The 23,178-nt window shown below is 34.1% G+C and overlaps 2 protein-coding genes across 4 annotated transcripts in view; one reads left to right on the top strand and one right to left on the bottom strand.

Moving 5' to 3' along the window:
* Window positions 1-3,863: 3,863 nt before the first annotated feature.
* Window positions 3,864-8,903, bottom strand: LOC117119606 (elongation factor 1-alpha, somatic form). The gene is made up of 6 exons (XM_033264443.1): window positions 8,685-8,903; window positions 7,922-8,101; window positions 6,818-6,985; window positions 6,193-6,472; window positions 5,051-5,307; window positions 3,864-4,579 (listed from the first exon to the last, which is right to left on the bottom strand). The coding sequence occupies exons 1-6, from the start codon at window positions 8,826-8,828 to the stop codon at window positions 4,223-4,225; spliced, it is 1,386 nt and encodes a 461-aa protein (XP_033120334.1). The 5' UTR covers window positions 8,829-8,903; the 3' UTR covers window positions 3,864-4,222.
* A 6,711-nt stretch (window positions 8,904-15,614) lies between these two features.
* LOC117119567 (DENN domain-containing protein 3-like) overlaps window positions 15,615-23,178 on the top strand; it is a 32,581-nt gene continuing 25,017 nt past the window's right edge. For all 3 annotated transcript variants that reach the window (XM_033264400.1, XM_033264409.1, XM_033264404.1), the window contains exons 1-4: window positions 15,615-16,025; window positions 16,829-17,114; window positions 18,419-18,552; window positions 20,173-20,321. In XM_033264400.1, the coding sequence (XP_033120291.1) occupies window positions 15,786-16,025; window positions 16,829-17,114; window positions 18,419-18,552; window positions 20,173-20,321 (809 nt within the window). In that variant the 5' untranslated portion in view covers window positions 15,615-15,785. The remainder of the gene's footprint in view (window positions 16,026-16,828; window positions 17,115-18,418; window positions 18,553-20,172; window positions 20,322-23,178) is intronic.

Below are 23,178 nucleotides of genomic sequence, written 5' to 3'. Positions count from 1 at the left end.
TTTTTTTTTACCGCGAGCTTGTTAAATGCTTCTATAAACTGCAATTTGATTTGTGAAAATTGACCAAGAAAATGAAAAGTTATAGCAATTCAAAATTTACGAATTTTATAGAATTTCATGTTCTTATGCAACATTAATCTGTCATTTTGACAATGTTGGCATAAGGTGCCGAGGACGAACATTTGAGTATATACGGAACATTTATTAATTTTTTCTGCGAAGTGAGTCTCATGAACGACAATTCACCACAATTTTGGTAAAATTAATGTTGAAATGAAGAATATATTTCAGTCTAATGTTAGTGCAAAATATCATTAGGCCTTTGTAATCACCGCACGACGCGCGACTAACATGGCAACAAAACCACTGACCTGTATATCATCAGAAACGTTACACTTTGCGCCCAAACTTTTTCAGACGTTGAGGGCGATGCTTGGTTCGCCTCTAATTTTTCTATACTTTTGGAGAGTGTCCAAGGACTTTCGTTAACCCCTCTCTTAAAAATGGACGGTCACGCGAACAGTGTCTTGGCGTTGCCGTCACGCTCCATTAGTTCGTAGTAGACTGGCCGCGTAGTTGCGTTGTGTGAATGTAATTGTATTTTTGGCGGTTGTGGCCTGCGTCGTAGTACGTTGTGTGCTTGAGTTAGTACGTTGTGTGTTTGTAAATGTATTTTTGGCGGTTGTGGCCTGCATCGTAGTACGTATTTTTGGCGGTGTTGGCCTACGTTGTGTGTTTGAGTTAGTACGTTGCGTGTTTGTGCTAACACGTTGTGTGTTTGTGCTAGTACGTTGTGTGTTTGTAATTGTATTTTTGGCGGCGTTTGCCTTCCATAAGCAGGCAGCCAATAAGTGCTTCTTCAGATCAAGAAACTGCAGCTTGATTTCTTGGGCCAGGGAGGAAGGGGTATAGGAAAGACAAATGGAAGGAGATAGAGGGCGCCACAGAACAACTTTTAATTTCTCAGCCATAGATAGAGTTGCGATATTGAGAATTTAGAAGCTATTTTGTGTACAACGCGATGCGTGTTCTGTGTCTTAACAAGATGTGCTTTCCTGCGTATATAATATTGTATAATACAATTAATGTAATAAATTTCATTTAATCTTTTCCAGCAGTCGAATTTCATTTAACTATATTTATAGATTATTTTTTTATGATTTCACTACTTTATATCCAATTTTCATATACTGTAATAATTTACTATTTTTAAGCAGTTCTCCTTGTCGAAAGACCAAGAGCCCCCCCCCGTCGATGGCAAGCATTCTTCATTTAGGCATTCCTGTCATATAGCCCCTTAAGTGGCTCCTGTTATTTTGCTGAAATAAATGATATACTGTATGACGATCAGCAAATATTAATTAGGCTATATATGTACCTGTATATAAAAATGTAATTAAGATTAGTTACTCTTTCATATTATTTTCGATTACATGTGTTGTTCATGTTATCTAATTTGTGTGGGAAAAACGATAATGAAACAACAAAATATCCTAGTATTTTTCCTTGAATTTTGCAAAGAGAAACAAGTGATTTTCGAAATCATAATCAAACAAAAAAAAAAGATATACTGAAGATTTCTTTGCCAAAATTACTCCTATTATTATTTATAGTAAAAATATTAAAATAGTATGTCAAGTGGGCCATATCATTTTCGTTCACAAATTGAGAGTAGGCCTACACCTACGGAGCCCCTAAAGGTACATGGTTAGAAAAAATTATTTTCCATTTCGTTCCCTCAAAATTATTATTTCGTTTCCTCAAAATAATATTTCGTTCCCTCAAAACATTATTTACAAAAATTATTAATAAAATTAAAATGTCTTTACAAAAATCGATTAAATACAAGATGCAATTCAACTTGCAGCCTTTCCTTGCTTAGAGCCATCGCTTGGAAACAGTCGTATGATGCGATGAAACCGACTGCGCCATTATTAATTATAGTGGTAATGGCCGGCAGTAAAGTACATGCTGAAACGCCCATTGCTTTGAGTGCATGAAGCACACTAGTGTTTGTTGAAAATTTCGTTTAGTTCATGTACTGTATAAAATTTCCTGCACATCTGCCGTTCAAAACTGGCACTGAATCAATCGGCTTAGCGATTTTAATAAAAAAAAAAACTTTGCCCCAACGGCCGCCCATACAAATAAGATCTACTACAGTATTAGCAAAATAGATGTACAGTACAGTATTAGTAATAAGGTCTACAGTATTACCATAGAGAAAATAGTCTGTTCTATTTCTCTATGGTATTACAGACCTGCCAACTCACCGATATTTAAACAAATCTCCCGATCGAATATAATTTTCACCCTATTTCACAGGCAACCCCTCCCCAAAAATACTCCGACGATTTATGCATAATTTGATTTAATCGTTATTTTTCAATGTAGCCTATTCGCCGCCAACTCGCTTCGCGGTGCAATAAACAAGCAGCCATTTTCAATTCGAATGTCGCCATTAACGGCCAACGATTTGTAGTGACGAACTTTTTGGTATCTTGCATCATCATTTAGTTAATTCTGGAAACCTCCAGACTTTTTGGGAAATCTCCAGTTTTTGTTTTTTTTTTAATTCTTAGAAAAATCTCCCAAGATTTTCATGACCCAAGTGTTGGCAGGTCTGGTACAGTATTACCAGGGAACAGCGAAATTACAAATTTGTAATTTCACTGTTTCATTGGTATTACAGTACCAATCTGCAGTGTAACCCTAGAGCTCGTCATCAGAGCTAAAAACAGTAAAAATGTTGTAGTGTGAAATTTCAGATATTTCTCCCAGAAAAAATATTGTTTTTAGCATACCACTGCTCAAGATGTTGGAAAAGTGCATTTTCAATGATCCAAGACCAGTGAAGAATATTTCTTCACTGGACTAAGGGCAAACGGAAAAATTTATTAGATATCCGCGTCAAAAATTCGGGGAAATATATTTTTTGCCGCATCAATTATTTTAACAGCATAAAATAATGCAATTTTGTGACTGCAAATACATTTTCTTTAAAAAAAAAACTAAAATTAAACCAGTTTTTATACAATATTTACTATTACAAAAATTTTAAAAAATCAAAAATTTTAATAAAGCTGGTTTTCCACTAGGCGAATTTATTCTACGCAAATCAAAGCATCGGTACGCTTCCTGAGCTCTGATTAGTTGAGCATTTGTGAGGTCTCACTACAAAATGAGTCTCATTAGAAAATCAAAAAATTAGTTAATATTACATATTGGTAGATCGCATTATAAGTTTTAATTTGGTCTTTGAATGGCTTCCCTAGGATAAATAGATCCAGAGAAGTTGGCATTTAAAGTTTAGGTGTACGAGAACCAGGTTTTGAGAAAATCGACCTCAAAGATAAACTAGCCTGTACAAATAATAGGACTAGAATTACAGAATATGCGAAGAGAACACCGTTTTAGTAAGAAAATTCACTTAAAATGTACACAATCATAAAATATAAGTATCAAGTTATTCAAAAACATTAAAATCAAAATTTTGTAAAAATGTTGCCTATGACCTATTTTGGTGAATATCTCAATATGATTTCACCAACGATGCGTCTCATTTTGTGGCGAGACCTCACATTTTTTGTTTCGCAAAACTACCAATATAAATGTGAATGCACATAAGCCAACGCTTTTCGCCTAGTGAAAAAAAGGGCTTCAGGCAGTACCACATTTATCGTACAACTTCTGATACACATACAGGTCTGCAAGTACATTTTCCCCAATTTTTCTACAGTATTACACATTCTTTACTTGGGGTAACATCCCTTGATTGAATACTGTACTGTAATAATGTTAATGCAAGTGACGCATCTTCAAGCTGCGATACAAAAATCAATGAATGAAAGGTAAACAATCGATTTTGAGTGCAGTACACATTTTCAATATTGAATTTACTTTATTGTTACTGCCAACTTTACATGGAACACAGACAAGACTTATGAAATAAAGTGATTTCTTATGGGTTAAAAATCTGGTTGTTTTTTTTTTAAACTGAAGTTCTAGTATAAATGAAAATCTAAAAAAAATTAATAGAGGCATTGCATCTATTTAAATGTTTTTTTCTTCTGAAAAATTTCCTGTGACTTTTTATGGAGAGCCACTTTCTTAAGTTTATTTTATTTATTATAGAGTTCGTGGAGGCATTGGAACATGGCATTAGAATTGCAAGTGTGCAGAGATCCATTTTCTGTAAATGGAGATTACATTCAGCAAGACATCACTTTTTCTTGCCAGCCTTTTGTGCAGACTTGGTCACTTTTTGTTTTCCCTCGGCTTTTTCAACACCTTTTATGACGCCAACAGCAACAGTCTGCTTCATATCTCTGACAGCAAAACGTCCAAGGGGAGCATAATCAGCAAATGCTTCAACACACATTGGTTTGCTGGGAACAAGTTTAACAATAGCTGAATCACCACTCTTTACAGATTGTGGGTTATCTTCAAGCTTCTTTCCAGAACGGCGATCACATTTTTCCAACAGCTCTGCAAACTTGCAAGCAATGTGAGCAGTATGGCAATCCAATACTGGAGAATAGCCAGCCCTGATTTGACCAGGATGGTTGAGCACAATAACCTATGTGAAAATTAGTTAAGTAGTTAATAAACATACAAGCAAAGCTCATTAAATATTTGTAAACAGGCAACATTGGGAAACTATTGTAGAATGCAACAGAGGTAAATTACAGCTTGTAGACATTTTGGAGTAGAATTCTAATCCCAGGTCCTATGTTCTATTCCTATCATGGTAACAGGATCTTATCTCACGATCTAAACAACTCCACTCCCTAAGCCTCATAGAGACTTAGTAAATGTAGAGCATCTTGTGTGCATATTTGTCTTGGCCTTAGTGCATAAAGCTAAACTAAAAATTCAACCTTTTCAATGGTGTTTGTGTCACGAGATTTAATCAAATTAATGTATCCACTACCAATGCATTATACATTACTATTTATGTCGCAAGAAGAAAATCAGAACCATAAATATGGCTATTAATACTAATCACAAAGCTACAAATTAATATTTCTTGCAGTCCACTTCAACATACCTGTGCATTGAAGCTCTTGGCTTCCTTGGGGGGATCATTTTTGGAATCGCCAGCAACGTTACCGCGACGAATTTCTTTCACAGACACATTCTTTATATTGAACCCTACATTATCTCCGGGGAGCGCTTCTGTCATGGCTTCGTGGTGCATTTCCACAGACTTGACCTCAGTGGTGATACCAGTAGGAGCAAAAGTAACCACCATACCTGGCTTTATTATACCAGTCTCAACACGACCAACTGGCACAGTTCCAATACCTGTAAAGATGACAAGTGTTATTAGACACATTCATGGTTTACTGAACGCCAAGTGCATATTTGATTCAACTTTCCTCTACGCTCAACCAGCCATTTTTAGTGTCGATAATAATGACTGAAGTTCCCATTTCACAAAATAAATACAAGTCTGCCAATTTAACTAGAGAATATACAGCACCCCTTGACAAGACTGAATATTACAAACTACACATTACCAAGTGAAATAAACTACAGTAAATATTTAGTATTTACAAGTCAATTGGGACAGCATTGCAACTATTTATTGCACACTTGACATGATTAACAGCAAATCTACGCATATGGCGAATCACTGGACTGACATGCATGTATTTTTGAGGTTGAACTAAGTAGGTTTTGATGTTCGTACATAGGAGTTCAATTATAATTTTGCTGTTTTTATCAAAATGCAATTATAACTTCGTACACTTGTCAAAGAAGTGATGATTTGAAAATTCTTGTGTTTTTTTCACTATTTTAACCAGACTAACACTAATCAGTGACATGAGATTGGGGCACCGGGGCAAATACCTCAGCAATACAAGCACTAATTTCGGAGTGTGCAACTCCATACCAGTTCCTATCATGTGTTTTTATAAGATACACAAATTGTACTTAATACACTACGGAAAAGTGTCCTAATTGGAAAATTTAAGCGTGTATACCACCTTGGCCCCGACTCGGTATTAATTTAATTCAAATATTTCAGACATCCAGGAAATAGGGATACTGTACAAAAGTAAAATCAGTGCAACTGATACCAAAGTTACTATAATATAGGTATTGTTGTATCAATAATCTAAAATTAGGAAAACATTACTGTTTCAAATGGTTTAATTAAAATAATTCACGAACAAATGAACTTGCCTCCAATCTTGTAAACATCTTGAAGTGGTAGGCGCAGAGCTTTCTCTGTTGGCCTTTTTGGTGGCAGTATAGCATCCAATGCTTCAAAGAGTGTTTTACCACTGGCATTTCCTTCCTTTCTTTCAACGGACCATCCTTTGTACCATGGCATATTTTCAGATGGCTCCAACATGTTGTCACCATGCCAACCAGAAATTGGACAAAATGCAACAGCCTTGGGGTTGTATCCTACTTTCTTTACGTAAGTAGTCACCTCTTTCACAATCTCCTTAAATCGTGCCTAGGTTGGATATAACAAAAATTACCTTAGTGGCACAAATTCCAGAAAACAATTTATAAAAGACATTCTAGTCCTTAAAGTATCGCATACAAAATAACCATAGAATCAGAATTGCATCAATTATCTTTGTATTTGTTGTCAGCAATACATTAGTGAAATATTGTTGAATAAGTAAACAAATAAAAAATATTTGCTCCCTTCATACTTTAAGTTTACTAATCCAAAGCGAACAATTATTGGGAAAAAACAATAAAAAAAAAAATTTGCTGGCTAATGGCCAATACATGTATATTTCTATATCCAATGTACTGTAATGTATTTTTCAGTAGTTATCAACAATCTTACCTCGCTGTAAGGTGGTTCGGTGTTGTCCATCTTGTTTACTCCAATGATCATTTGCTTCACGCCAAGAGTGTAGGCAAGGAGAGCATGCTCTCTTGTCTGCCCGTTCTTTGAGATACCAGCTTCAAATTCACCAGTACCGGCAGCAACAATGAGTACAGCACAATCAGCCTGGAGATAAACCAGAAAGGATTATAAAATATGAACTTGTTGTACACTACGCAACAATAGCTTCAAATAAGCAAATTTTCAGGTGCTGCTAGTATGCACACATCTAGTTGGAGAAAAGCGATTTTCTAAAGGGTTTTATTCAATAAATAGTACATTACATAGTTCTGGTATTTATGGATTATGAAGTCAGTGGATTGGAGATAAAAGCATTGCGATAAATACAAGTATATATTTCAAGGTAACAAGCAATTGTTTAGTTTAGTAGGATTGCATTTTTTTTTCGCCGAGGTTTTTCTTGCATTATAGCCCCAATTGATTTCTTGTACAGTTGAACCCAAGTCCAATCCTAAATGGCAACTAGTCGTTATTAATGGAAAACACAATTTGGCATGTAAAAATAATTCGATTTAAGCAAGTTTCACTGTATATCAGAACTCTTAACCTTGTTAGGCGAGACTTGTTATACCTGTTATGCCAACTATTTTTTTTAAAGATCGTCAGAGGGTGAAAATAAAAATTATCAAATGGTTTTGCCAAAAACATCCAGACGGAAAATAAAAACCGTGTAGTAATGGGCAGGGGCCTTTCACTGCTGTTGTAAATCCAAGGCTCGGGTGGCAGGTTCGTTAAAAATAGTATAAAACTATATAGACTCCTAAAAATATTACAAAAAAGATGCCTGCCTATTTTTGTTGCCAATTCCAAGCTGACAACACGTTAAAATGGACTTTTAGTTAGAGGGATTTGATAAAAATTTAAAGTGAATCCCAGACAAAATGCATGGGTCGCACCTAAAATTTGTTCAACTTTAGGTGCAGTGAACTGAATGTAACCTAATTAAGACATCATTGTACTATAAATGCAGAGTAAACTGAAGTCACAAACACAACAACACAATTTTAAATGGCTAAATATCTTGTACAAATAATGACATACCTGAGACGTTCCTGTGATCATGTTCTTGATGAAATCACGATGTCCTGGGGCATCAATGATAGTCACATAAAATTTAGTTGTCTCAAATTTCCATAAAGCAATGTCAATGGTAATACCACGTTCTCGCTCGGCTTTCAGCTTGTCCAATACCCAGGCATATTTGAAAGATCCCTTGCCCATCTGTTGGTAGAAAAAAGGTGGTCACTAACAGATATTCAAGTCTGTGTTATGCTAAAAACTTTAAATGCAATAAAGTCTGTTAACCTCGCATTGGGAATTTTGTATGGATTTATACAACATCTAAAGTATTGCAATGGCCTACACAAATCACATTGTTTTCATTATGAGAGTAAGCATACATGCTGAAGGTATCAACATAGCAAATTATTAGGTTGCTATATATTTTAGTAGGTAATGAATGGTCAAAGCAGACAATATTACATTACTGAGTGGAATTACTTTGCTTTGGCAGATTTCCAGGGAGGTCCTACACTTACTTGAGTAGTTTTCTAATTTAATATTTAATTGCAATATCTCAATGGCTTCACAAAATGCATTGTATTTTTTAATATTCAAATGGTTTTCCTTGTAACACATTTCCCCCCCCCAAAAAAAACGTTATAAATAAATGAATCTGTAATAAACAGCATTTCAACAAATTTTTCTTTAAATTCAACTTTATTCACTTGTAAAAGGTGCTACCCATTTTGATTTTCATCGGTTATTGGACTAATATGGTTACTATTTTAAAATTTGTAGTTACCTCTGCTGCTTCTTTCTCGAACTTTTCAATGGCTCTCTTGTCAATCCCTCCACACTTGTAGATAAGATGACCAGTTGAGGTTGATTTGCCAGAGTCGACATGTCCAATGACGACAATGTTGATATGGATCTTTTCCTTTGGCATTTTCCTGTATTTGACAAGTGGTCTGAATTTGAGAATGTGTCAGCTGGCCTGAAATTTAGAAACAAAGACATGTATTTTCCTGTAACCATATTTGAGTATGGCAAAATAAAAGCATTTAAAAAATATTCATCTAATTCAATATTTACTGTTAATACAGTAAGGTAAAAATAGAGAAATGTAATATCTGCATCAAAGTTCTATTTTTTTTTTTACACTTGTTTTGTCATACAATTACCTCTTTAATCTATGCTTTTCTAAACTTCTGCACGATTAAATACCTTGCGATTAATTTGTCTTCATATATTGACCATTAAAAAATTCAATTGAACGATTAACAGATTTATTGTAGGTACAAGATTGCGGTCAATACAAATTCAAGCCTAAATTTTTGCACAGAGCTTTTGCACATTCAGAGCTGCCTTAAGATTTATTACACATTCTTTCTTGCAGTTTACACCATTTGACACAAGATATATCCAGAATAAACTGCTTAGTAGCGCATTCGTAACTTTCGTAGAGCAACTTAATTGAGGCATGCTAAGCAAAATAGCCAAGTTGCAGCAAAAATTGAAATTCAAATTATTGGTATTTTCAGATACCCTTTTATGTAATCTTTAAAATGAGAGGTCATTCATTGAAATTGGACATTTCAAGCCTTAGTTACTGGGAATTTAAAGTACAGCACTTTTAGACTCAAGATAAACATTTTGAGTAATTGCCTTTTAAAGTTATTTGTTAATACATTGTTGACGTTAAATGATTTGCTGACCATTTCCAGAACTAAGACTTTGGGACGCAAGACATTTAAACTATGGCTTTAAGGTAATTTTATTGAGCTCGCATATGTTATAGCTCATTTACTCAATAGTGTGCGATCATTTTGCCACGACATGCCTCGAATGAAAAAACATAGCCAAAGTGTTCAGTTGGTTTCTGGGATTCCTCTCAAGCAGTCTCTGGATAATTAAGTAGTACCGATAGGAGTTTTTGTCAATCAATGTTTATCTTCTACAAAAAAAATTGTGTTTCATTGAACGTTTCAGTCTACATGACTAGGCCTAGTGACTTGTTATATTATGATTTTTAAGCCTATTTTAAAGAGATTAGCACATTTTCTGTCCATTAACTAAGTCAGTAGTGATTAATGTTAAACATGTTCACTCTGTTTCTACTGCCCAGTTGAGGGCAAATAGACACTTCCAATTACCTCTATACTTGTAAGAGTAAATCCGGTTACAGAAATTTTTTTTTCTTTTTCGGATAGAACAACAGTTATAAGCTAAAGAGTCCTTCAGCTGGCTCTAGTTAGACTAAAGTATCATGCTATGCCTAGACCTGTGCCAGAAAGAACCATGTCCATCAACTAATTCATTACTGATTAATGTTTTAATGATTAATGTCCATTAACTAAGTCAGTAGTGATTAATGTTAAACATGTTCACTGTTTCTACTGCCCAGTTGAGGGCAAATAGACACTTCCAATTACTTCTATACTTATAAGAGTAAATCTGGTTGCAGGAATTTTTTTTTCCTTTTTCAGATGAAATACCAGTCATAAGCTAAATAGTACTTCAGAAAATACCAAATAATGGGCAATTAAGCCTACTGCCGCTGATTTGCAAATTAAAAGTAGACAAAAAATATATCAAGTATAGACAATTGCTCAACCCTGGGACCCATTTTATTAATTGATGGACTATTAAACTACCTAAAAGGAATACACAATTACTATATAATATCCACATTTTCTGAAAGTACTGCAACTGGGGTCCAAAATTGGAAGGAATCAATACTAGCAGATTTTAGGACATTTGGTTACTTTAACTTTCTAAATGCATTCAATAATAAATAGGATTTGGGATTTTTGCTTGCTTGAGAGAGTAAAGATGCAGTACTGATTTTTTAGACTAGCAGTAGTCGTGACACCCATGAAGTAATTAACTTTACCTCAGGTTAATATAATATAATTTGTGATTAGGCCTAATTAAATTGTATATTAAAACACATTTACATCCGTTTTTCTATTGCTGAACTCGTAAGAAAACAGACCCAGCCTAGGCTACTAACTAGGGATAGGCCTATGCACTGCCACAAAACATTTTGGCCACCATGTATTTAACACCAAGAAAACATGCAGCAAAACAGTTAGGTATTAAACACCAGAAAATCAAGATTAAGTGTGTTTTATTGGTCTTATTAAAATTTACACTATCCTTACAAGTTTGAAAAATCCACTAGGAAAATAGGTGCGCAGAATCATAATTAACTGCCAATACATTTGTTATAATAAGATTTGGTCAAAGCAGAATTTTTGTCAATATATGTGCGGAAATAAGCCCTTATTTTCTAAAATGTGCAGGCAGATTTCTCGAACTAATTTTTGCGGAAGATATATTACCAGTGCAAACCTTATCTTACAGTCTGGGCCTAGGCTTTTCTTAGCAAATTGATGTTTGTATTTGTCCTTTTTGCTCTCAAGTCCACATGCATATCTATTATATTATCACATACTCCAAGTATTGAAATGCACGCCATCGTGTTGGGATTCAATATTTCGACACTAATTAAGTCATCATGACATAATGTCGAAATATTGAATCCCAACACGATGGCGTGCATTTCAATACTTGGATTATGTACTATACTTTCTTATCCGAGATTAATCAGTGGAGCTTTCGGTATTATATTATCGTTATCAGTATTAGGATATTTATTAGCCATACAATGACCTAAAACATTTTATACAAAATGTGTCCAATACATCACAGCCACACTTGTTCGCAGCCTAAACAGTCCTACACTGGCCTATGCTTCAAGGTGTTTTTGTATTGGGGTAGGCCTATGTCATCTGTTCTTTGAGGTCTTTTCAAAACTCCTTTAATTAAATTTTGAAACACTAGCCTAGGCCTACATTAGGTTATGAAGGGTTTAACAAGTTACTGCTGTAGGAAGACAAACATAATTTTAACCTTATGTTATGGTTAGGCCCAAGCCACATTCATGTAAAAAATGCTCTCTTAAAACTAACTTTCGACTGGTTGTGCAATGATTAAACTACATATGGCCTTGGAATCCGACAAGGCTGTCAAGCTGGCCTGCAATTACTAATTAGGCCTATATTATAAAATAAGGCGGATCATCAGTGTAGTATTTGATTGTGCAATAAATGAAGATCCCAATTTAATTAATTACCATCCATAGGCCTAGCATGGGCCCTGTAACTATATCTTTCTTCAAACCAAATTTTTGAACATATTGCACAATAAAATTAAATTTTCGGTCTAGGCCTAGCCTGGGCTGAATTGAGAAGTAATATATTTCCCAAATAGGACAAAATACTTCACCAGCATACCGGTCGATCCACTCCCTTTTTTTTTTTTGCGATTCCTATTTTCATTGACTAGAGGAGCGACAATTATCAGAATCGATTAAATAATTTAAAATTTGCCAACAGAATGTATTATACTCCACAGAGAGCCAATAAGACAGATTTAATAATTAATATCATTGTTAAAATGGTTCATTTAAAAACTAACAACAGGCGATCAGTGATGTTCTTTTCAGAACCAGATAACCGGCATCTCATGGCAAGCAGCTAAGAAAATTTCTCACCAATTTAGTTAACGCAGTATGAAAATTAACGTTTAACACAATACAGTAAAATGTAAACTTTTAAATGATGCATTAAAACACAATTATGTACTTTCGATGAAGAAGGTTTTAAATGATTCTACGTCAAACCATTGCACTTTACTTCAAACGTTGCTTACCTTGTTCCTGCCACGCGAATAAAAAGGCAGAAATATGGCGATCACGTGGTATATATATGATAGACGAGGGGTACTTGGTAATGACGTCATATTTTCATTGAAGCTATCCCTCTATCGCACAATATCCCATACAGTATATTATGTACAATATCGTTTCCGGTATTTCATCATAATGCAAGAATCCAAGAGATTCGTCTCAACGAGGATACAGATAGTAACAAGACAATTAGGCTATATAGCCCGTTGAAATTTAGGGATATTTGTCCGAAAGTAAATCATATTGGGGTGGGGGGAGGAAGGGAGGTGGATGACTCACCCGGTTTCAATTTTTGAAAGTTAAAAAAAAAATTTTTTAAAAAATGATCGCCCAAAAAGGCCTTAGGTTTAATTTTCGGGCATCGTCTAGAACCCCCTATGGTTGTGTTATCTTTATCGACCCCACTTTCGCCACCCCAACCCCTTTTCTGACATCTCTGGATCCGCCCCTGACAAATAGGCCTACTTGTGTTGCATCTCCCCCACCAAACCCCCATCGAGAAAAAGAAAAGGTTTCGTCGGGGAATAAAAAAAAATATCTGTTAGGCCTATGCCTATAGCCTTCTAACGATAAAGATAAAAAGCTAAAAAGCAATTGTACATATAGAAAATAAAAGAAATAAGAGAAGTTTTGATTAAGAAATGCGAAAACAAAAATATTTTCACAAATCAAATCAAATGACGTCATAAACGATAAAATCTTTTTTACTACTACGTACGATTTTATCTTTCCCAATGATTATGGGGCGTCATTTGATTTGATTTGTTAACAAAAGTTTTTGTATGGTATACACGATAAAACTTTATCGAATCATGCTAAAACTTCCGCTTATTCCTTTTCATTTTTTATCTGAAACCTTCTAGCTTCTTTTTTTTTTTCGTTATCGTTGCAAGTAAACAGGCGGCATAGAATCTAGCACAATACTATAAGTCGTCATTGAGCTATTCGTAACTCCCTGACACCGTAACTTTTCTCATTGATCTCCTTAGAATTTGTGATAGAGGCAGTGGCGTATCTAGAAGTTTTGAAATGGGGGGTGGGGGTAGATACGACTGGATAGAGGGAAGTAGGCCTGCCCATCGACATTTGTTTGACAACTACAACAATAAAGTTGACTATATTCGGTTTCATTTCATTATTTTATCTTCAGAAAAAACCAACGAGATGTTAGTCAACAACTCCCTGGAAAAACATAGGCCTACGACACTACAAATAAGTGTCGCGCCTCCTGCGTAAAGGCCTGGTATAATTATGTTTTAAACAGGCCTCCGTAAAGTACAGATAATAATGTTGAATATAATTCGTTAAAGTCTATGCAAAAGGAGTACCGGTACTAGGCCATTTTTTTCTCTACAAGATCAATAAGTTTTCAGTGTATTCTGGTATTAGGCCTATAAGTTGATGTTTAATTAAAAGTATACAGCAATAAATGGAATTTTTAATATTTTCAAGTTCATGAGACAGCTAAAGGTGCATCTTTAAACGATAAAATTGATCTAGGATAGCCCCAAAACACAAAAGCACATTTGTTTTCGTTTGGGGTCCTTGAAAAATTATATTCCAAAGTCCTAACGGCTAAGTTCCTGACTGAAACCACTAGGCCACATTGAAATTGTGCCTATATTTCACATAAAAATTAGAGACAGCATGGCTGACGTACATGTATTGAGAATTCTTTTTTTCTCAATTTTTTGTTAATCCTCCACTGGCCGCTAACTTCAACGATAATTGTTTAATAACTGGCTGAGCAATTAATACTGTATAAGGCTTCTAAGTTCCGTTACTCTAAAACACGAGACTGAGTATCTCCTCTGTTGTTTGATGACTTTGTATAGAAAAGTGATAAGAAAAATATTATAGTGTATTGTAATATTAATTATTTGCTCATGTGATCCTTGAGAGTCAATTTATAAACTTGAATGAACGGCGGCAAATTAGTTCCACTGCAGAGGCTGTAAAAAATTAAAATGCCCCGTTGATTTCAATTTAAATAGAGATAGATCTGAGTTCCGAACTTGAGCGCGCATAAAGAAGCCATGCTAGACCCTTGTCTCAAGTAAAGAAAATTAGACTTAGGCCTATTTTATTAAAGGAAAATGATTTGGTTGCCTCGTTATTACATTGGATAGAAACTTTGAGATGATTTGTCGATTACACCTTTAAGAGGGTCTTCTTATTAATAGGCCCTCCAGTAAAAAGCTTTTGTAAGCTATTAATTTGATATCGATTCAATTTATTTATAGGCCCGGGAAGCCAACTATGTGGTAGTGTACTAAACCATCAGTTTATTTTTAAGGAATACGCCCTAATTTGTCCTTATATTATGTAGATTCGTTTCATTGTTCAGTTCAGACTGAAAGTGTTACGGTAGGTTGCGAGGAAGAATTAAATTTAACGTGGCCCCTCTCAAATGTACGGTAGCAAATTACTTCTGAAACTCTTGTTTTCTGTCGATGTAGGCCCTATGTAACTTAGATTACTAAATATTTTTATCAAAACATCACATGTGTGCATGTGTTACTTTATAAACTAATCATGAGATTTATTTTTTCTACTTCAAAATTTCACTCTCATAAATGGGATTTATTTATTTTTTTATTCAAACCATTAAGCCTCATCCTCATTAATTTGAATCACTCTACTCTGCTATATCAGACATAGCATTTGAATATGGAACAATATTCATACATTAAAAAAAATTACATTTATTCTAGATTTCATCATAAATATATTGTATTTGCATTGCACATTATTGTTACCATTTTATTTTATAGGCCTATAATTATACTGTAGGCCTAACTTGTTCTTAGGCTGTCAACTGAAATAAAATTAGAAGAATGTTTTTGTATAGGCCTAGATTGTCTCCGGCTACCCCTTGATCCAGGAGGTGTCCCCTTTCTTTATAGGGGTCCATTATGTATGCCTAACAATAATTGTATTGTAAACATTTTCGTAGGTGGCGCTATTCCTGGTCGTATAGCTCTGGATGGGGAAACAGATGTTATGATGGGGAACCCCCTCTCTCTTGACTAATCATGAGACCAAGCGCGAAGAAAGTAACCAAATTATTGTTATTGTTGTGACTCGTGGACTTTGGGTGCTCTATATTATTAATTTAACGGCTAAGTAGCAATTAGCGATTACCATAATATGTCACAGGTAAACAGTGAGGCCAGTGCCTCTGAAGAGACGGACTCGTTCAGCGGGTACCCATTACCTTGTTGGTTCGATGAGCGAAGCAGTCCTTCTCCGCGAAAACTTAAATTGAAAATGGCCTCCACGGCTGCAGTGCCAGTGGTTCAACCGAAACTTCAAAATAGCCTAGTGGAAATGTGTGTCCTTGTCGGTGTCGACCAGGACACAGGCTTAAAAATTAAACATTTTCCACAGGTAGGCGGACAATTTTCATAAATATGTTACTTGTGTGTACAGTCAGTAGAACATTACAATTGTTGCTTTTCCACTTAATTATTTTTTGTTGAATAAGAATAATAACTTAAAAATGGCCGTGATGCCTCTCGATCCGCAATTCAGTGAGGTGCTGTAATCAATAATAATATGAAGATCAGAAAAGTAGTTTGCAATAGTCGTTGGTATGTATTGACGTTATTCAATATTTTGACCATAAAAAGTGAAACTTGCATTTGACAGTTTCGGTCAATAATATTCTTAGCCCAATATTTATCAAGAAAGACTCCATGACTAAAATAATTCGATTAAGTTATCAAATGGCAGTTATTTAAATTTTATCAACGTTTATGAAGTCTACTGATTATGATGTTATGGTTGTTCATAAAACTTGCGTTTAACAAAAGGAATTGAGGCCAAAATTTTCTTTCTCTCTTTAATTGTCTTTTTTTTTTTGCTGTTTTCCCTTGTCTCATTATGTCATTAATTGTATATTGACTGTAATAGTATTTTGTTAAGTGATGTCAATAAAAAGAATCTGAATCCTAGGGTCTAGATGAAAAGTATTACAATTTTGGTTATTTACAGTCCTGTGAGCTTAAGTTCAATCAACAATTTCAAGAGATACTTTGATAAATGTTAGCAGAAAAAAAGGATGTGGGGTTATTAAAGCCTTTCACTGACTACTGTATTCTAAAAGAAAAACCCATAAATAGCTCTTAGCTGTCCAAAAATGGCACTCATCTCGTTGATTAATATTAATAAAATGTACTACTACCTTCTAGGATTCAGATATGGATCCATTTGAATCTATGGATGAGGTAGGACCTGTCGATACACAAGTTCTTGCAGTCATTACAGGCCAGAGTGCATATTACCCACAATCGAAGGACAATCAGGTAGACCCAAATTATCCTCATATACCGACAACCCCACAGCGCTCACCTCACAAAAATCTAATACGGTCAAGCTCCCGAAGACTAATAAGAATGATGTCCAGCAAGGGTCCAATAGTTCCACAACCCATCAACCATGAAATGGTGAACTCTCTTCCTCCTCTCTGCTTTCCAGGTGAGCATACAGTTTTTCCAGTTTCCAACTTGTGCTTTAAGTCCTCTTAGGCGAGACTTTTTTTTATACCTTGTTCAGCGAACCTGCCTATGTATGGTATGGATGATTTCGTATAAAATAAAATTTTATATTTGGCCAATTAGCACACCTGTCACCACGAAAAAGTGGAAATAAAAAAAAATAAAAGTTTTTCTTTATTTTTATTACGCCCTCTGCTGCCTTGAAATCTCCAAAGATAAGATATGTATATTTCTTCCTAATTATATAAATTTTAAGTATTTAAACATGCTATTTTACATTCACCAATAAAATCTTATTTCCATTTCCTCCTTCGTCTGAATGGTTTTATTTTTATTCCATCCTCCTCCGATAATCTTTAAAAAAAATCAGTACGCGAAACAAGGAATAAAACAGGTCTCGCCTTATCTGCATATTATATTATTATAAAAAAATACAGCATATGGTTTGAGGTGAAGTAGTGCTTTCTACTTCCCGATGGGTTGGATGATTGGCTCTGCCTCCCGACGTGAAGTGTAGAAACGTAGTCCTAATCATCTAACAATGAACGAAGTACTGTAGAGTTCACCAATACCAAAATAAAACCATGTACTTTTTATACAGTAGGCCTACCGTGCCTCAAAAAATATTATTAAAAATCAAGGTTTTTATAAAACCAAGTTGTGTTTACTTGTATGTAAACAATTTTGATACTGTCTTGGTTAGCATCAACAGTAATAATATAGGGTTTTTTTTTTTAAGCCAAATTTTGTTTACTTGGTAAAAATTTTAAGCATGACGAGTAAAAATATATGCCAGCAATTTAGCAATTGTTCTCTTGACATAAAATGTTACATTTTTTTCATTCCTTTTGTACTACCTGTAATTTAAATTGCATTACTTTATACCCCAATTACAAAAGTAAAACTATACATGATTTGTGTCACAACAACTCACTTAAGATGTTGTTACACAGACCCAATCACTGTAGTGCCAGTGGTATGTTTGTTCTTTTAGGACTTCTTTTATATTATGATATTCACAGTTTTTGGAGTCGGTTAGCTAAATCTGGTATTCTTCTTTTATTTAAGAAATGGAATAAGCTATTGTACTAGTTATGATAATTATAGACTTTTTATATTTATGACTTATTTATTTATTTTATGTTCTTACTATGGACTGATATGTCTGAAATAAAAGTATTACAATGATGGTGTGTGATTTTGCCAGGGGAAACGATGGCGTTTAAGGAACTTATGTTAGGAAGTGTGGAAAGTCAATGTTCTAATTGTTTTGTTTTCATGCAGATGAAGCCTATGTGATATCACAATCGAAGCATCGCCTTGAAGAAACAATACATACCCTGGTTCTCACTAGTATGACAGGTGTTCGGTCCTATGCCACGTGCTTAACGTTTCACGTACCTTACAGAATACAAAAGGTAAACTCTTATCCTTTAACGTACCATAACACTCTGCCCACCAAACACGGAGATCTCCGTGTTTCAGGTATTTTTACAGAATCCGATAGATGGGGTAATTACCGACATGTACTAACAATTTGAACACTATATTCAGTCTGGACCATAAGTATTTCACTATTTGTTTGTTTACATTAGCGTAGAGCGGTATTGATTTATACTTTCACAAAATTGCATAAATCTCCAAAAGCGAGTCATTTTCATTTTACTGTTACGGGTCACAGATTGCGATTAGAATAAAGTGTTTGGTATCATTGTAAAGCTAAAATGTTCGTAGTTCTTGTACTATTCACTACGTGTCAATCTGATGACACACGCACTCTTAACAAGATTCAGAAAAGTGTTAAAATTTGCTAAAAAGTCTACTGGTGGCTGGTACTAATTTTTCAAACCCTTGGCGGTCAGAGTGTTAAGCATGGATGTTATCATGCTTAGTTACGGGCCAGTTCTATTTTTAGCATGAACTCAGTTGGGGTTTTGTTTTTTTGTGGGGGAGGGGTTCCCTAAATTGGCTAAACCTTTATTACACAATTTTTTTTGCGAAATTGCTTCAATAATGATAATTTCGAATAAAAGTAAAATTTAGAAATTGTTCATTATTTTTATGCTGCTGGCTACCGCCATGAAAATGCGGCTTACTTTAGGCGAGACATTTTATATCTTGTTTCGTGAACTTATTTTTTTTAAAGATCATTGGAGGAGGGCGGAATAAAAATTTAAATAAAATTTAGTTTTTTTTATTTAGCAAATAGTTATTCCAAAAACATCCAGATGGAGGAGAAAATAAAAATAAAATTTAATTGGTAAATGTAAAATAGGATGGTTAAATGCTTCAAATTTATATAATTAGGAAGAAATATTCATATCTTATCTTTGGATATTTTAAGGCAGTGGAGGGCGTAATAAAAATAATGAAAAACTTTTATTTTTCTCTGAAATTTCCACTTTTTCGTGGTGGCGGGTGCGTTAAATGGCCAAAAATAAAATTTTATTTTTATTTGAAGTCTCGGCTTAGTCACTAATTATGTATTGTAATTAGACTAGAACACTCACCATATTATTCGGTGGCAGATGCAGAAATTCAAAAGAGAGGGGGCCCAGGAGGGGAATTACAGATGATGGGTCCATACCAAAAACTTATGGCTATAGTGGCACCTCTAGATGGCAGGAACTGCAACTCTCAGACTTAATTTTTAATATAATTTTCTTTTCCTCTAAAAAATTCAAAATTTAGGCCTTTGAATTTGCCTATATTATTTAAAATTATGATCATCTTTGTTGATTTCCATATTTTCATTATCTTGAATTTTTTGAAATTCTGAATGTTTTGTACAATTTTTTTCTTGAAATGAGAATTTTTTTCTTGATTATATATATTCTCCATTTCCACAAATCTCTTTTAATTATGCAATTTCAATGTGTTTTTTCTGTCATTATCTTTTGCTGCAATATTTATCTGTTAATGTTTTATTTTTCGTTTGTTATCTTTATGGTGTAACTTGCACAAAACACATTTCCATGTATGTTTTTATACAAATGGACGAATAAAATAATTTGAATTTAATAATTTTTTTTTTTAAGAGTAAACATTCTAGGGAATCAGGCTGCTATGATCTGGATCAGTGCATTGAAACAAATACCAGAGAGATTGCTATACGCTACCTGCCAAAGTGCATTTGCCTTATCTCACAAGCACCATATTTTGGAGTCATGAAAAAAGTTTTATCGAGGTACAATGAACTATGATAAGATAACATTGAATTAAATTTGATCTACATAAAGTTTTTGATTCTGAGCTGGCTTTTTAACTCTAAAACAATATACAAATATTTGATGGCAATGCTAATTACATATTAACACTGCATTAGTGGAGAATGACTTACGATAATGAAAATAACAGGCAGCACCTAACTACTCAAGCTTTTCACCATGTAAATTTATTTTGCCACAAACCATCTACTATCTTAAAAGATGTATCGTCCCCTAAAAATAAAAAAATAAAATAAAAAAGTCAAAATGATGTATATGATTTTTTTTTTTTTTTTTTTTTTTTTCTTTTTGTATTTTGCATGGGACTTTAAGATAGGATGGAAAGCACACCCGGAAGCACATTGCAGATTACCAAGCTTACCACAAGCTGTTGTCCTCAGAGTACAGTGCTTTTTTATGCAGCAGAACAAAAGCTAAAGAGTCATTAAAACTTTTTATTCATTAAACTGCTAACACTATTTAAAAGAGAAGACAATAATTTAAAAAAGCTTGAGACTCAAGGGAACAAAAAGTGTTCCCATCTGAAGCCCCTTCTAAATCACCAAGAGTGTTTCTACTGGGAAAAAAAAAGAATGGTTCTTTTAAATTTTCTGTGACAGTAGATGTAGAAATGGGGCCACCATAAAATAGAATCAGTCTTATACTGTAATAAAGTACCCTCAGACTTGTCCAATTCCAGACCAGATAAAATAAACACAAAGCCAATCCTCTAAGAAGAGAACAAATCCCAAGACCACCTCAAATTTGCAGGTCACAAATTGGAGGGTAAACTGTATGTAGAAGAGCCTAATTTGGTGTCCAGCAGATGAAGAATGATTACTGTACAGTCAAATCAAGGAGGCATAAAGGTGTAATCCTCATCTTTGTATTCTGATTGCTAACCAATGAGAAGAGATAAAAATGATTTGATAAACCCAATCAATTCTGAATATATTGTGAAAATTATTATTTATTGTGGCCACTCAATTCATGAAGCATCAAAGTAACTTAAAGCAATACTTTGTAATTTACATTTTAGCCAGGCCTGTGTACCCGAGGCCAAAAAGAATCAGAGGACAGGAAAAATGAAATTAGTCCTATTGTGACAATTGTACCAGAGTATGGGGTTTGCCTTCAATTAACTTCGTCAGTGGGGCCATTTTGATTAACAGTGCCATTTTTCCGGACCATTTTTTTATGGCCATCTTGTTTTGGGACCATTTTTTTCTGGGTCATTTTTGACTAGCACATTCATGGTACAATTTATTTTTGATTGATGCACATACCTATCACTATGAAATTAATTAAAAATCCTTACGTGTATTGCCCCCTGAAAATGGCAAAAATTCATTAAAAAAATAATTTTGAAATTAACTTGCCCATTTAGCTGTAACATACAAATTACTTGAGCATAGAAACTTGTGGATTAAAAACAATTGTATACCCTTATTTTTATACTGGGTAATGATAAGGATAATGTAAGTTAAACACTTCCAGTGACTGGAAGTGTAAAATGGAGGAAGAAAATGAAATTAGGCCTACAACTGGGACAATGGTACTATGGCTGATTGTTAGTATTTTTAGGATAATGGGGTTTGCCTTCAATTAACCCCTTTCTTTGTTTCCATGATAACCATTGCGGGTGTTAATGAAACACTTCAAGTTCATGTCTATTGTTTTACAAGTCTTTCTTAGCTGTGTTTTTATACCTTCATGACTGAGAACTGGGTAATTGTCTTGTAAGAATAATATGCCCTCCTTAAGTTTTGGAGCAATTATATAAAAAGAATACTGCATTAATTATTGGTTTTAATGAACAAAGCTGTTTCTACAACACCAAAATTTCAATTAAGACCCAAGCCATATGTATTGTGAGAAGGCCACTATGTGAGAAAGCCACTTAGCTTTTGGAGCAATTATATAAAAAGAATACTGCATTAAGTATTGGTTTAAAACGAACAAAGCTGTTTCTACACACCAAAATTTTAATTAAAACCCAAGCCATATGTATTGTAGTGAGAAAGCCACTATGTACTAGTACTGGTAATATAATGTGGTGTGTTGGGAAGCATAGCATGGTTATAAAGCAAGGAGGTTAAGCCTCAAGTTTCCCCTCTGTCATCTTATTTTAGCTTTTCATGGTTCCTTGTTCCTAAATAGACTACTTGCATTTCCCCTTTTGATAGCAGCATTGATTGCCATTCAACAGGAAGATAACCATTATAATGAAATAAGCTAATAGGAGTTTATACTGATAAATTAATGAAATAAGTTGTTTATACTGATAAATTAAGGAAATAAGTTGTTTATACTGATAAATTAAGGAAATAAGTTGTTTATACTGATAAATTAAGGAAATATATTTGTACAGTACCAGCAAGATCAAAACAGATATCTGTTTAAATCATGGAGAAATAAGTCATCCAAAGTTGAAGAATATCTATATCAGACTTGTCAGCAGGGGATGTAAGAAAAATGGCCCCAGTAAAAATTGCCCCGGTAAAAATGGCCCTGGTAATAATTGCCCCGGTCAAAATGGCCCCAAGTGACAAGTTGGTAAAAATTTTTTATTATTATTATTATTCTCTTTTTCTTAAAAAAAAAATAATTTGATGTTCATATCAACCCATTTTGCGGGGTTTAGCAATACCCGGATTGAATTTCTGGAAAATTGTGATTCCGTTTCCGTGAAATTGGCCACTAATAAATTATTTTAGTATTAATAAATGCATGATTTATGTTGATTTATTGATTAAATTGTTGCTATTTTTTAACATTTAAATTTAAAAAAAAAATAAAACGTGTTATACATGGCTTATTTTTATCTTTGAATATGTA

Source organism: Anneissia japonica, unplaced genomic scaffold, assembly GCF_011630105.1.
Source record: "Anneissia japonica isolate Jap-2015-1 unplaced genomic scaffold, ASM1163010v1 scaffold287752_len1182401_cov188, whole genome shotgun sequence".
Taxonomy (NCBI): domain Eukaryota; kingdom Metazoa; phylum Echinodermata; class Crinoidea; order Comatulida; family Comatulidae; genus Anneissia; species Anneissia japonica.
This window is presented reverse-complemented; position numbering and strand designations above follow the sequence as displayed.